The 15,220-nt window shown below is 41.6% G+C and overlaps 1 protein-coding gene across 3 annotated transcripts in view; it reads right to left on the reverse strand.

Annotated features, from left to right (window-relative positions):
* cdk14 (cyclin dependent kinase 14) overlaps positions 1 to 15,220 on the reverse strand; it is a 671,765-nt gene that overhangs the window by 240,656 nt on the left and 415,889 nt on the right. For all 3 annotated transcript variants that reach the window (XM_043690284.2, XM_043690288.2, XM_043690287.2), the window contains one exon: positions 8,572 to 8,635. In XM_043690284.2, the coding sequence (XP_043546219.2) occupies positions 8,572 to 8,635 (64 nt within the window). The remainder of the gene's footprint in view (positions 1 to 8,571; positions 8,636 to 15,220) is intronic.

The raw sequence follows: 15,220 nt of genomic DNA on the forward strand, positions 1-15,220 counted from the left end.
CACTTGAAATCCAGTAAAACTATTGAAACCCTGTCCTTCATTCTGTAAGAAGATGCCGTGAACAAAGGAGTTAGTAGATCATCTGTGTGCAGACGTTTGTTAGCACCATAACTGCGTTCTGACAGAAGCAAATGACTCGCTCTCTGATGTTATTCTTATATCTTTCCTAGAAAATCTCCATGTCCAGCTGCAATTTTAAAAAGTGTGGCAAATTTTGCAGATGCAAATTTCAGTCTTTGCATTCACATGGTATGTTTGCTTGCAACTGAACCTGACAAAACTTGAAAATTTATATTTGTAAGAAAAACTTACTTTAAAAGTGCATTTCAAGTGTTCTTCGTGACTGAAGCTTACTGCATAGGAAGAAGAAAGACTAGAGAAAAGAAAATGGATATTTCTTGGTCACACTCTGAATGGAGTAGCAGCTGGCAGGCCACTGAAGATGCACCTGGAGTGTAGAACATGCAAGTTTGAGGATATCTGGACTATCCCACTCAGGCACACCAGCTCAGTTGTTCAGTTAGAGTGAGTGTTGCAGAGACCAATAAGATTGGAGGAGTTTTATCCAGAATACAGTCACATCCCAGAGGGGAAAATTACAAGCTGGGGTAAGGGAAGGTCTGACTTTTAGGGAGCTAACTATCGGGGATTTCAGTGATGTTGAGATGGAGGTCCTGTAGAACATTAATCCTGCCCGCCAGGCACAAGATGCAGACTCCTTTAGGGATCTGAGCAATTTGGTATGTGATGGGATGTATGACAGAATCAGCCAAGGTGTCCTATTAGGCCTTTCTCATGTTAGGCATATCTCGCTCCATCTTTTTGCTTTTCATGAAGTAGTGAGCTGAGTTCCTCACTAGGCAGCAGCAGTTAAGGGGGATTATTTCTTGTTAAAAACCTTGTTGATAGTCCGAAATGCATCATTACTATTCAACTTTCTATTTAACCAAACCCGCTGAACAAGCTAGATGTTGACATCTAAATCAGAGCGGGAGTTCCGAAGAATTCAAGTCACCACTTGCTCTGAAGAATCTCAATACTGGACACCAGGCACTACTATCGCCAGGCCCACTGCACGGGCACATGTACCACGTGTCCATGGACATTGGTGTTCAAAATGTGCCAGCCTCAAACAACTCTCATGGCATATTCCCAGTCCACTTACAGGACGTTTGTGCACTTCAGTGGAACACTTCAGTCTGCACTGTGCGCTCAGGGACACGCATCCAGCTCAATACTGTGCATTTCTCCAGACAGCCAAGACTACCCTGATCCACCTGGTACACACAGACCAGATTGGCATCACCTACGGACAAATTTTTAGGAACAGCGCAGGGAGCTGCAGATTGACTATGCTCATTTGGGTGGAGGACAAGCTTTTAAAGATTACTCAGGCCCAAGGGATGTTGGTGAACTCTGGGATATAGGCGGCAGGGTGGCTCAGTGGTTAGCGCATCTGCCTTACAGTGCCAGGGACGGGGTTAGGGTGTTGGGTCTGAACTGAATGCTCTTCAGAGGGTTGGTGCGGTGGCTCAGCGGTTCACGCTACTGCCTCACAGCGTCAGGAACCCGGGTTCAATTCCAGCCTCTGCCGACTGTCTGTGTGGAGTTTACACATTGTCCCTGTGTCTGTGTGGGTTCCTGTGGCTGCTCTGGTTTCCTCCCACAGTCCAAAGATGTGCAAGTTAGGTGGATTAGCCATGGGAAGTGTAGAGGTACAGGGAAATGGTAGAGGGGTGGGTCTGGGTGGGATACTCTTCAGAGGGTCGCTCTGAATTTGTTGGGCCAAATGGCCTGTTTCCATACTATATGGATTCTATTTGCTTCCATATCTGCTGATACCATCCTCCACACAGACACACCAACTTGAACTTTGTCAGACAAAATAGTAAGATTCAGCCCAGTGTACATGTTAACCTGTGGAGACGGCAGGGGTGCTGATGATAGTCACAATGCAGACCAAAGCAGAACAGTTCTGAAAGTTGTCCTGGAGAAAGCAGAGTGAAATAGAAATGTAGTAATAGGGGATTCAGCAGTTACAGGAATAAATGGAGTCCTTGGTTGTCACGAATGAGAATCTCAAATGCTGTACTGCCAGAGTAAGGATTGTTTCTATGCAGCTGGAAAGCTGCAAAGAGAAGGGTTAAATCCAGTTGTCACAGTCCATGGTGGAACAAAAGCAAGTCAGTCTGCTGAAAGCGTGTGGGAGTTAGGTACTAAATTAAAAAGCAGGACCCCAAAGGTTTTCCCAAGCCACACAAAAGTTGGTGGATCGGGAGAATTAGCACATGGCTGAAGAGCTAGTGTGAGAAAGAGGAGTTTCTTTCTGTTGTACATTGGCACCAGTTCTGGGTTAGGATAGAGCAGTAATAGGATATGGTCCACCTGAACCAACATAGTGTCCACTTTCGAGTAGAAAGAGCAAATAAGGTGCAAGGCCTCTAAAGGATTGAGAAATTGAGGGGCGGCACAGATGGCTCAGTGGTTAGCACTGCTGCATCTCAGCGCCAGGGTCCCAGGTTCGATTCCAGCCTCAGCTGACTGTCTGTGTGGAGTTTGTACATTCTCCCAGTGTCTGCGTGGATTTCCTCCGGGTGCTCTGGGTTTCCTCCCACGGTTGAAAGATGTGCAGGTCAGCTGAATTGGCCTTGTTATATTACCCATAGTGTTAGGTACATTAGTCAGAGGGAAATGGGTCTGGGCGGGTTACTCTTCAGAGGGTCAGTGTGGACTTGTTGGGCCGAAGGGCCTGTTTCCACACTGTAGGGAATCTAACCTACTCTACAATAAATCTAAGTCAGCTAAATATAGAGAAACAAATAGTTATAAAACAGGAGTGTAAAAACTCTCAGACATGAAATGAGGAATAATTTGATTAAAAATTAATTGAAAAGTCTGTACATCAATACACACAATATCTATAATAAACAAGGGGAGCTGAAAGCACCAGCTGAAGATTGTTGAGAGATGGTGAAAAAATCAGCATTGTGTATTAAAGCATTCCAAGATACCAAATACTCAGAAAAGGCAGAGAAGGTAAATGTGTAAGTAGAGTAACTATACTTTTTCTCCTTCCATTATAGAATATCTATCAACAAGACTAAAATAGAACTCCTGTGGATACAGGTAAAAGTTAGTAAAGAATCACTAAGAGGTGCAGGCTATAAACCACCTTACAGTCAAAGGGAAGGAGAAGAAATGTGTAGATAAATGTCAGTAGCCCTGATATTGGATGAACAGAAAAATTTTGTAAAAGGGGGTAAGGGAATTGAAATGAACAATGGATACAGGATTCCTACCTAATCGAATATGTTAAAAGCCTGACAAGGCAAGATTGGCTATTAAATGAAAGAGCAGCCAGACAGGTGAGACAAAAGCAAACAGACTGGCAGCAGACCTGAGCGGCAGTGAGGTTAACAACTGTAGGGAGATTGGAGAGGTCCCATACACAGATGGACTGGTGAAGGATCTGTGTGGGACTCAAGCGTGACAGCCGTGAAATAGGGTGCAGAAAGCTACGACACATATTCCTTGAATATTCATGAATGTTTAACATTTTATAAAGTCAGAAACGCAAGTAATAGAGATATGTTAGTTCGGCTAATGAAGGATGGGATTGGAACAAAAGGGAAAAATGATCTTGTCTCAGAAATTCAACATGTAAAATCAATGTGGATGGGCTTAAGAAATAGCAGAGAAGTAGTTTATAGATCCCTGATAGTAGCTACAATGTGGGACATATTCTATGAATCATTTTCCACATTTCTCATAACTTGCAAAAAAAATGTGTAGGTGATTTTAATTTTCTTACACATTGAAAGAATCAGAGTGGCAGAAATAGCTCAGAATTTATTCAGGATTGTTCATCTTACCCCAGTTCCAACCTGCCAGCTCAGCACCATCCTCAGGCCTGTCCCACCTGCCAATCTTCCTTCCTACCTATTCTCTTCACCCTCCTCTCCGACCTATCACTTTCATCCCCACCTCCATCCACCTATTGTACTCTTGGCTACCTTCTCCTCAGCCCCACCCCTCTCCCGGATGCTCCCAGCCTCATTCCTGATGAAGGGCTTTTGCCCAAAACGTCGATTTTCCTGCTCCTCGGATGCTGCCTGACCTGCTGTGCTTTTCCAGCACCACTCTAATCTGGACTCTTAGAACAATGTGCTCAACGAGGGATGCATTACTTTAGACCTAGTGAGATACGATAGAATTAATGAATGATCGGAGAGGAAAGCATCCTCTAGGCAAAACTGATCATAACATGATGAGATTTCATAGTAGTTTCAGAATGAGAAATCCAGACCCATAACAAGTGTCTTAAACACAAGCCAATTTCAAATGTATGAAGACAAGTGTTAGCTAAAGTAATTGAGTGAATCAATTTAAAAGGTTGATTGGTGGAGAATAAGTGACTTAACAAAGTTGCATTTCAGAGAGGAAAAGACTTTATGCAAAGGACGTACTATTCAGAACTACTGAAAGATTGAAAGAACAAGTTTCAGATGTTGTCTGGGCATGTACATAATCCTTCAGCACTGTTGTGTCATCACAATTTTGTGCTCATAGAGTCATAGAGATGTACAGCACGGAAACACATCCTTCGGTCCAACTCATCCATGCCAACCAGATACCCTAACCTAATCTAGTCCCATTTGCCAGCTCACGCCCTAGACTGGAACCTGACAACTCAGAGGTGAGAATGTACCAACTAAGCCTCAACTAACATTTGAGATTTAGTTCACCAATTTCATTTGTTGAAAATTAAACTGACTATTGCAAATCAAACTGGCGAATCCCTTCCAAATTTGCCTGTCATTTACTTGGAGTCATTTAAGCAATGAAAATCACATTTCATAAATACGATATCTGAGTGTGGAAGGCTGTGGATGCTCCATTGTCAACTACATTCAAGGCTGGATAGACAAAAGAGGATCGCAGAGCAGACAGGAAGGTGGAGTTGAAGCCCAAGATCAGCAGTGACCATACTGAACTGTGGAGCTCAGTGAGCATTATGGAAGACTCCTGCTCCTGTTTCTGGTGTTGCTCTTCATTGGCAGAAATGCTGTACTTCAAAAGAAATGTCAAATCAAGCTCCAATCTTTTCTCTCAGGGAGCGTAAATGGTTTAAAGAGAAGCAGCAGTGTTCTCCCCATCTTCTCAATCTTCAATCAATATAACGAAGGAAGATTATCTGGCCATTTATGCCACTCCTGTTTGAAAAATGATGCTGTGCGTAACTTGGCTGTTACATCATAGAACCTAATGTTCAAAGTACTGACTGTAAAGCACTTCAGAGCTTCACATGGTTAATCAAAACTTGTCTTTTTATGTTTGACAGTTTTTTTTTTAAAAGTCATCTTTTTTTCCCAAAAGTTCAACAAGACCAAGAATTTGTTCTAATATCTGCAGAAGAGTGCAAATAATCATGGAAAAGAAACATATTTGCGAGAAAAAAATACACTGTCGGGAATGTGAAAGGTAGGAAAAGGACAAGTGAGGTCCAATGCAAGAGATTAAGCTGCAGAAATTATTTTTCCAAAGGTATACATAGAACAAAAAGACCCAACATTCAAAATAACTTTCATCTTCAGCTCAAATAATGTTAAAGCTACATTTCTGAACATAGTCAGCAATGAAATCGGGAAATCTTGAAGTTGCATTTCAAGCCCTGAAATGTGATGGTATCTATTGCCACCTGCTGTTTAATTTAGGGATATACATCTAAATATACATTTGGCACATGGCCAACAACAGAAGAAACTATGATTAAAAAGATGCATTTGCTTAAAATATTTTGAAGGCACACGTTAAATTTTACAAATCCAGCCAATCATGTTGGTTCTGAACCCTCAAAACATTAATCAATAATTTTTCTATTTTCTGCTATTGCATCAATTAATTCCTGACTGGTATGCCTCACCAAAAATGTTACCACAATGATTAAAGTTAACACTGAAATTCAATGCAGCGTATAAAAAACACCAAGTAATTTACAAGAGATCTGATAATAGCAAACATTGTGTGGAGTTTGCACTTTCTCTGCGTCTGCATGGGTTTCCTCTGGGTGGTCCAGTTTCCTCCGGGTGCTCCAGTTTCCTCCCACAGTCCAAAGACGTGTATGTTGGATGGATTGGTCATGGGAAAGGCAGGGTTAAAGTGATGGTGTGCGCGCAATGTTCTTCAGAGGATCAGTGTGGACACAATGGACTGAACAGCCTGCTTCCACACTGCAGGGATTCTAACAAGACAATCATGTGCTGTAACAATGAGGCGTGCTGTGGATTTACCTTTACTAACTTGGAGAAAGGAATTGAATTAGCCAGCTCGAGAGCAGGATCATTCACTTCCTAAATTTGTTTTAGTCTGTTGGAGATATTTTAATTCCGATCACATTTCTTAATAAACCAATTCAAGTTTGTTTTTGTACATATAGCCTGCTTTTACATCGTCCACCTGTGCTGCTTTTAATCTTTAGGTGCACTGAATGATTTCGCCTTGAGTTGGGTGTGAATGACATAATAGTGCTGTGTACACGTGTAGGTGTGTGTGCTGGCGTTTGAGAATGTGTAGGGTGACATTTGTGTCTTGAACAGCTTGCCCACACATGTCAACCTACTGCCAATACATCAAGCTAATCAAACACTCACGACGTAGTCAATGTGCTTAATGACTTATGAAATGTGACAGTAGTTTACATTACTTGGAATCCAATACATCAAATGAGCAACTGCAACATCTCTGCTCCGCTCAGATTTATATGGAGATTGTTGGAAGCCTATCACCTCAGCCCTACTAGGTCAGCTCGGGGTAGATATCTTTTTGGTGTTCAGAGAATTCATTACACACACTGCAGCAGGTAGAATTTGAACCTGAGCCTCCTGGTTCCGAGGAAGAGATACTACCACCACACTACAATAGCCCACAAGGGACTAACCTGGGGCCAACCAACATCAGCTGCTTTACCAATTCCCTTAGACTCACAAAGGATAGGGAAATTACATTTACAGCTGCAATAACACTGCAAATTAACACAGGTTCCATTGAAGTGTCATTTCGGATTTAAAATGTTAACGCGGTTCCTCTTTCCACAGGCAGTGCCCGGTGTGGAGTTTCACCAGCATTTTGATTTTTTTCAGATTTCTAGCATGCAGAGTACTTTGCTTTTACTTCAAAGTGAACGTTTTTGTTGTGTACAATAAGTAGGTTTCAGAAAATGTGTCCAAGTAGGATACGGTCACAGAAAAGCGAAAGACCAAAGGACTGCCCACACAGAGATAAATGAGTTTGAACAATCTTCATTCAGATGCTTGCAGAGTTTATCTCAGAGAAATCACATCAAACAGTTCGGCATGCAGACATTTATGCCAATGCAACTCTCAGAATTTTCAAGTATCACAGTATTGACAGCCTTAGTTGACTAAACTCTGCTTACAGCTAACAGAAATTCACCAACACAGTCGGGAGATATCACACTGAATATTGAAGGCATAGTGTAACAACTCTCCAACATAGGGAGGGTCAAATAATGGAAAACTAAATGCAGTTTATAAACAAGTATGTTCCCTCCTGGGTAGAAGGGTTTATAAGTGCTTAAATGTTGTTAAAAACGTGGGCAGCGTAAAACAGAAGGTTAAATAAAAGCCAGTAGAAAATTTAGCTCAGCTCCATAATGACAGATTCTCAACAAAAATCAGAATCTCCAGACGTTAGTAATGATGGAGCAAAAATTATACCAAAGAATTGGAATACTCTGACTGTCATAGTTTGGCTGAGGTGTTTTCCCACTACTTTCAAAACTGAAGGAAATTCTGAATCAGAATGGAAATTTCGAGAAGTGGCATTAGAAGCTGCAACTGAACAGTCTACATCATTGTAGAGGAATGGGGACATGCAGTTAAATGGAGTTAGAAATGCATCAAGCATTGCTCAATCATCAGTCCTATCTTTACTGATCCAATTGGCACCCCATCTCCAATATCTCAAATTAGCAAACCCCTACAAAGCTTCCCCACTTTGTAATCTCTTCCAACTCCTTTCAGAATTCCATGTTCACCCAATTCTGGCCACTTGTGCAGCTTTACTTCCATCACACCATCAGGCAGCACCTGGGCTGTCAGTCATTGTTGTCTTACGCTCTTCGAGTCCCGACTTCACCCTTTCAGACTTTGTAGCTAGTCCCTCCATAAAACCACATTCTGACTGAGCTTTTAGTGATCTCTCGTAATGTCAAGCATCTTGACACTTGTTCAGCAAAGGTACTAGAAAATTAATGTTAGCACCTCACTACTTTACTCAAGCACATCAAAATGTTTTTATTCAGTTTGCAACCCAATAAGCCCTTATCTGTAACTGTTGATTTTCAGCCCTCTCACGTATACAATTCTGATGGAGAATACACAAAAAGAATAGTCTCTCTTTCCAGACACGCCAGTGCACGATGAACTTCCACTTTTTTAATCTAGCAATTAAGCTTGGACAACACCTGTACTATTAAACAATTTAATAGGCTTAGTAAATGACCAGTCTCAGGTACATTTTTGCTTACAATGTAAATTCCAGTGAGATTACCTGTTTTCAAATGTGGTAGAGAGTGAACACCAGGCCAAGTTTCCTCTGTTGGAGTGCCCAAAACCTGCAATTAAATGACAAAGTTGTAATTCACCTATAATTACATTGTTTACATTGGATAACATTGGTAGTGGCATGTACTTAACTTGCATGCAAATGTATTTGATTTCCAGTGCAGCTGTAAATGATCTTTCCAGCGACTAATTTTCACAATAGCATGTGTATTATTTTACACTGGTACAGGGAGGCAAACTGAGCAAGAAAGGGAGACTATAATATGGAGGATGGGGCAGGTGAGCTGGAGAAACAGGAATGGAATTGAATTTATTGTCACGTGTACCGAGGCAGAGTGAAAAGCTTTGCCTTGTGAACAATACAGGCAGATCACGTAGTTAATTAGCAGAGATAGTAAATAATAGGTAAACAGCAGCATAATAAAAACATGGGTACACTGTACAGACAAATGTTAAGAGTTTGGGAGTCCATTCAGTATTCTAACAACAGTAGGGTAAAAACTGTTACAAAACTGTCTGGTGCGTGTGTTCAGGCTTCTGTACCTTCTCCCTGATGGTAGAGGTTGTAGAAAAACGTTGCTAGGGATGGATTTTTGAGAAGTAGTGAGAAGGTTAGGAAGAGGTGTGAGAGGAGGTGTAGGAGGGGCAGGGAGATGGTTGTTAAAAATGTAACAGAAGAGAAAAGGCAAGGGAATGTGTGGGGGGGGGGGGGGTGGTCTGGTAAAGTGGCGGAGTGGGGGGAACAGGATGATGGTGCAGGAAGAATGCTTATGAATGAAGAGCAGCAGCAGGCCATTCAGGCCTGCTCCAGTCCACAAGATCACAGCTAATCGGTTTCTATTCTGAATTCCACATTCTCTACACTTGATAACCTCAGATTCTCATGTCTAATACAAATCCACCCACCTCCACCTTGAAAATATTAATTAACCCTACTCCTTATTGTGTGAGCCAGAGTTCCAACTTTGCACAACCCTCCACCACAACTTCTCACATCACTGTCCAAAATGATACATCATAATTGAAAAGGTCCACTAGTTCTAGACTAACACACAAGAATAAACATCTTTTCCACATCCACCCTGTCAAGACCATTCAGGATAATTTAAACTTCAAATTAAATCACTGTTCACTCTTTTACACTAGCGAAAACAAGCTCAGCCTATTCAATCTTCCCTCATAAGACAACCCACTCATCGTAGGTATCAAACTACTCAAACTGCACTGCCTCCAATGCATTTACATCTCTCCTTAAATGAGGAGAGCAAAACTGCACACAGTCATCGAGATGTGGCCTTTTTGATGGCTAAACTGGGTGGGTGGAGCTGATCTGGCCAGGAGTCCCAGCCTATGGCTGGGGTTGGCCTGCATCCTGGGCCTGGGCAATAGCGACACAGCCTAAGTCACAGGATTACCTGGGAGGAACATTCCTGGGGAGAGGAAAGAAACTGTTGGTGGGAGCAGAGTAATGGAAAAAGAAGGAGTGTCTGAGGACAGAGGCATAGAGCATCAGGTAAATCTAATGCGGGATGACACAAGGGTTCTGGGTGATTTCCAACTTCCCTAGACAGCAACTTGATTGAGTGCCCCACCCTGGGCAAACCGCACCTCAATTTAGTTCCTTATTTAGTCACCCTGAAGAGACCGGCCAAACTAAAATCATACAAATTCTGGAAATACACTGCAGCCTCTGGAACAGGAGAATCAGGTTTTGTGTTTCAGGCCGATGAGCTTCAGTCAGAACTGAAAGCGTTAGCAATTTAACAGTTTTTGACTTAGTGCAGGAAAGATAGTGGATAAGGAGTGGAAAAAAGCCATGTGGACTGTATGTGCTAGACAGGACCGATTCACAATAAAAGATGGTGGTAAGGTTAACAAGTGCGTGGTAAGGTAAGAAATAAAAAAAACTGTCGCAGAGCAAAGTGAAAGGCAAAATCATTACCAGCAGTGCTGTCCTAAAAGATAGGGGCACAGGTTATGGTCTGAAATTTTTAACTCAATGTTGTGCTGAGTAAACACTAAAATATGAGGGACTGTCCTCCCCACTTCCACTGAGCTTCACTGGAACAGCACCTGATGTCAAGAAGCAAATACTAAATATAAAATACAATACATGACTACTTAAAATGGAAGGTGTGTTTAGGGTCTTGGGAGTGGGAAGGGAGATGAAAGGACAGTTATCGCATCGCTGTCAAAGAGGCTGACGGATTTGGAAGTGGCGCCAATTGATTTTTTTTTTAAAAGCAGGTTCTCAGCGGATAGCACTAATGAGCTAGAGACACAAGATTGTGGATTCAAATCTGATTCCCAGGTCAAGTTCAGGACACTTCAGGGTAGTACTGATCTAATACAGCATTTCCAAAGACACCAGCCTTCAAAAGGTAATGTTAAATTATCTGTCCTCTTGGGTGGACATTGAAGATCCCACAGCACATTTTAAATAAGAGCAGAAGACTTGTCTTTGCGGCCTCACTGATCTTTATTCTCTTATGCAATACAGAATTGAGTAGTTTTCACGTACTGAGAGAAGTTCTGGTCTCCTTATCGGAAGATGGATGTTCTGACTATAGAGGGAGCAGAACCAAGGTTTACCAGACTGACCCCTGGGATGACACACATTAAGAGAGACTGTATTGGTTAGGACTATATTCAATGGAGCTTTCGAAGATTGAGGGAGGATCGTTTAGAAACCTGTAAAATTCTTAACAGGACTACACAGGGTAAACACAGGAAAAACGTTTCTGATGACCAGGAGTCCTGAACCAGAGATCGCATTTTAAGGATGTGTGCTCAGTCATTTAAGACTGAGGCGAGGAGAAATCTCTTCATCCAGGACATGGTGATCCTGTGGAACTCACTTCTGCAGAAAACAGTTGAGGCCAAAACACAATGTTTTCAAGAAGAAATTACATGTAACTTTTAGGGTTAAAGGGATCAGAGGGTGTGGGGATAAAACAGGAACAGGGGACTGAGTTTGGTGAAGCAGGCACCAAGTGTGAATAGCCTACTCCTGCTCCTATTTTATAGGTTTCTATAAATACAGGTGATCTAATCATCTGTTTTCATTGCTAGAGCTCACAGTGTGCAGATTTGGCTACTGTGCTTCCTACATTACAACAGTATCGACACTTGAAAAATCTTACAACTCATTGGCTGTTAAATACTTCAAGGTGTCTGGTGAGTTTTTTTTACAAACAAGTGCAAGTGTAACAAAATGTGAGGAGAGGTAGGCAATAAATCAAGGTGACAAATTATACTCATTAGAAACAAAACAAAACCTGCAACAGAGACAGAGATTTATGCTTTATATTATTCTAAACCTTTTACTCAAGTAGAAGTGAAAACCACTGAGGTACACAGACAAGTTAGTAGAGAGGGCAGGTAGGGTGGCAGACGAAGTTCAATGCAGAGAAATATGAGGTGATGCACTTTTTTCAGAAGAACACTGAAACACAATGTAAAATAGAGGATACAATTCTAAAAGAGTTTCAGAAGCAGAAGGATCTGAGTGTTTATGTGCACAGCTTATTGAAAGTGATAGGTTAGGTTGAGAAAGCAGTAAATAATAAAATATACAATGTTCTTGGCGTAGGTGACAAGACACTTGTTGACCCACAGCTAGAGTATTGTGTACAGTTGTAGGAATGATGAGAATGGGTAGGAGAGAGTGCAGAAGCGATTCACTTGAATGGTTAAACGAGGATGACAGATTGAAGTTAGAAAGGTTTTCCATGGAGTTTTCCAAATCATGGAGGCAGGACAAATAGATAGGGTGAAGCTGCTTATGTTTGTAAAAGGAACAAGAACAAGACAGCATGGATTTAAAGTGATGTGCAAACAAAGCAAGGGTGGCGAGTGGGAATAAACTAAAAACTTTTCATGTAATAAATAATTTAAGAATGAAACACAATGCCTAGAAATACAGTGAAGGCAGGTTTGATTAAGTCATTCAAGATTGATTTGTTTTTTTTTGTTAGATATGGTTTTCAGGAATATGGGAAAAGATAGTAGATTAGCACTAGATGATACAGCCAGTGCAGATAAATGGGCTGAATAGTTTTCTTCTGCACTGTAACAAGTCTGCGATTCTATAAGCATACGGAGATGTTATTACTGGTATCAGCTCATATTGAACTAATACAAAATTGAAAATAGCTATTTTCAACCAACTATGCAATTTTTTTTGATTAAGTGGTTAAATATTAGTATTCAACTACATTTTTGTTTGATCTTTAAATGAACTTATCTAATCTCTAGTTGCAGGGTGATTTTGTGAAAATGACTCAATCAATTTCGATCCACATGCAGAGTAGTTAACTCATCCACAGAGGGAGCCATTGCACCATATACCAAACACCGTCCTCTAATTTACCATCCCTCCCAGCCCGCACGTGAAAACACTTGGAATTTCTACATTAATAGACACTAGAATATCAACATCAGCCAGTGGCAAGCTTAAAAGAATAGCCAAATGTGGAAAATACAAACATACTTAACATGTAACATTTTACTTGTCACCATGAGGCAACACAATAAGAGGCAGAGAGGAGCTGCAGGAAGATAGTTACACTGTAGGCTCAGTCAGGTGGATCAGGGACCACCAGGAGAGGTATGCAGATAGTGCAAGAGTCTCCAGTGGCTATCCCCCTTTCAAATGAATATACCATTTGGGATCCTACTGGGGGGTAGCAGGGATAGTCCCTCAGGAGAAAATAGCAGCAGCAGCCTGGTCTTTTGGCATTATGGCTCCACTTTAAAGCAGGCTATAGCAAAATCCAAGCAAGCAATCGATCGGGAATTCGCTCATCAGGGACACAGACAGGCATTTCTGTGGCCATGATCGAGACCTCAGCATGGTGCGTTGTCTCCAGGTAGTCAGTGAGAAATTGAGAAGCAAATATAGGGACACGGCGGATAGCTATAACAATAATAAAGTTGTAATCGTAGGGAATTTAAACTGTCCAAACAAACTGGGACTGCCACAGGGTTAAGGGCTCGGATAGGAGGAATTTATTTAATGTGTTCAAGAAAATTCTCTCTATCAATATGTAGATGTACTACTAGAGAAGGGAGAAATCCTGACCTTCCCTTTGGAAATAAGGCAGGGAAAGTTACTAAGGTATTAGTGGAGGAGCACTTTGGGACCAGTGACCATAAATCCATTAGATTTTAGAACAGTTATGGAAAAGGTTAGGCCTGGTCAACTATTTAAAAGTTTAATTTGGGGTAAGGCCAATTTTGATGGTATTAGACAGGAAGTTTCAAATGTTGACTGGGGGTGGCTGTTCACATGTAAAGAACCATCTGGCAAGTGGGAAGCTTCCAAAAGCGAGATCCCAAGCGTTCAGGGCCAGTACATTCCTGTCAGTGCGAAGGGCAAGGCTGGTAGGAGTAGGGAACACTGGATGACTGGAGATATTGAGGGCTCTGATCAAGAAAAAGAAAGCAGCATATGTCAGCTATAGATAGCTAGGATAAGTGAATCCATAAAAGTATAAAGGCAGTAGAGTATACTAAAAGGGAAATCAGGAGGGCAAAAAAGGGGATATGATATAGCTTTGGTAAAGAGAGTTAAGGAGAATCCAAAGAGATGCTACAAGCATATCAAGGACAAAAGTAACTGGGAGAGAATAGGGCCCCTTTAAAGATCTGTGTATGGAACCACAAAAGATGGATGAGATACTAAATGAATATTTCACATCAGTATTTACTGTGGAGAAGGACATGGAAGCTAAGGAACCTGGAGAAATAAATAGTGATATCTTGAAAAATGTCCATTTTGCAGAAGAGGGGTTGCTGAAGATCCTAAAACACAAAGGTGGATAAATCCCCAGGATTTGATCAGGTGTTTCCCAAAGCTTTATTGAAAGTTAGGGAAGAGATTGCTAGGTCACTTGCTGAGATATTTGTATCCTTGACAGCCACGGGTGAGGTGCCAGAAAAATAGAGGTTGACTAACGTGATGCCATTGTTGAAGAAAAGCCGTAAGGAAAAGTCAGGGAACTATAGGCTGGTGAGCCCTCTATCAATGGTGAGTCTGGTCAGCATGGACGAGTTGGGCCAAAGGATCTGTTTCCATGCTGTGAGATTCTACTGTAAATATTCTATTTGTTTATCATAATTTATTGCCGCACTGACAACTTTCTTCATTTTATTCCCTTCCTGGATAGTTTCTATTTTTAATGTATATTTTATGTTTACTTAGTCTGTGCACAAGATGAAGCATCAGGGAGGAGAAATTTAAACAACAATAAATATGGAGTTATGAAACCTGCAATCTGAAAAATGAACATTCACCACTGGGGGGAGCCAAGACTCACGCAGTCTTCGTAGGTAAAAACAATGACTGCAGATGCTGGAAACCAGATTCTGGATTAATGGTGCTGGAACAGCACAGCAGTTCAGGCAGCATCCGATGAGCAGCAAAATCGACGTTTCGGGCAAAAGCCCTTCATCAGGAATAAAGGCAGAGAGCCTGAAGCGTGGAGAGATAAGCTAGAGGAGGGTGGGGGTGGAGAGAAAGTAGCATAGAGTATAATAGGTGAATGGGGGAGGGGATAAAGATGCTAGGTCAGGGAGGAGGGTGGAGTGGATAGGTGGAAAAGAAGATAGGCAGGTAGGACAAGTCATGGGGA

Source organism: Chiloscyllium plagiosum, unplaced genomic scaffold (assembly GCF_037043375.1).
Source record: "Chiloscyllium plagiosum isolate Xiang-an unplaced genomic scaffold, Cpla_swu_hap1 HiC_scaffold_5, whole genome shotgun sequence".
Taxonomy (NCBI): domain Eukaryota; kingdom Metazoa; phylum Chordata; class Chondrichthyes; order Orectolobiformes; family Hemiscylliidae; genus Chiloscyllium; species Chiloscyllium plagiosum.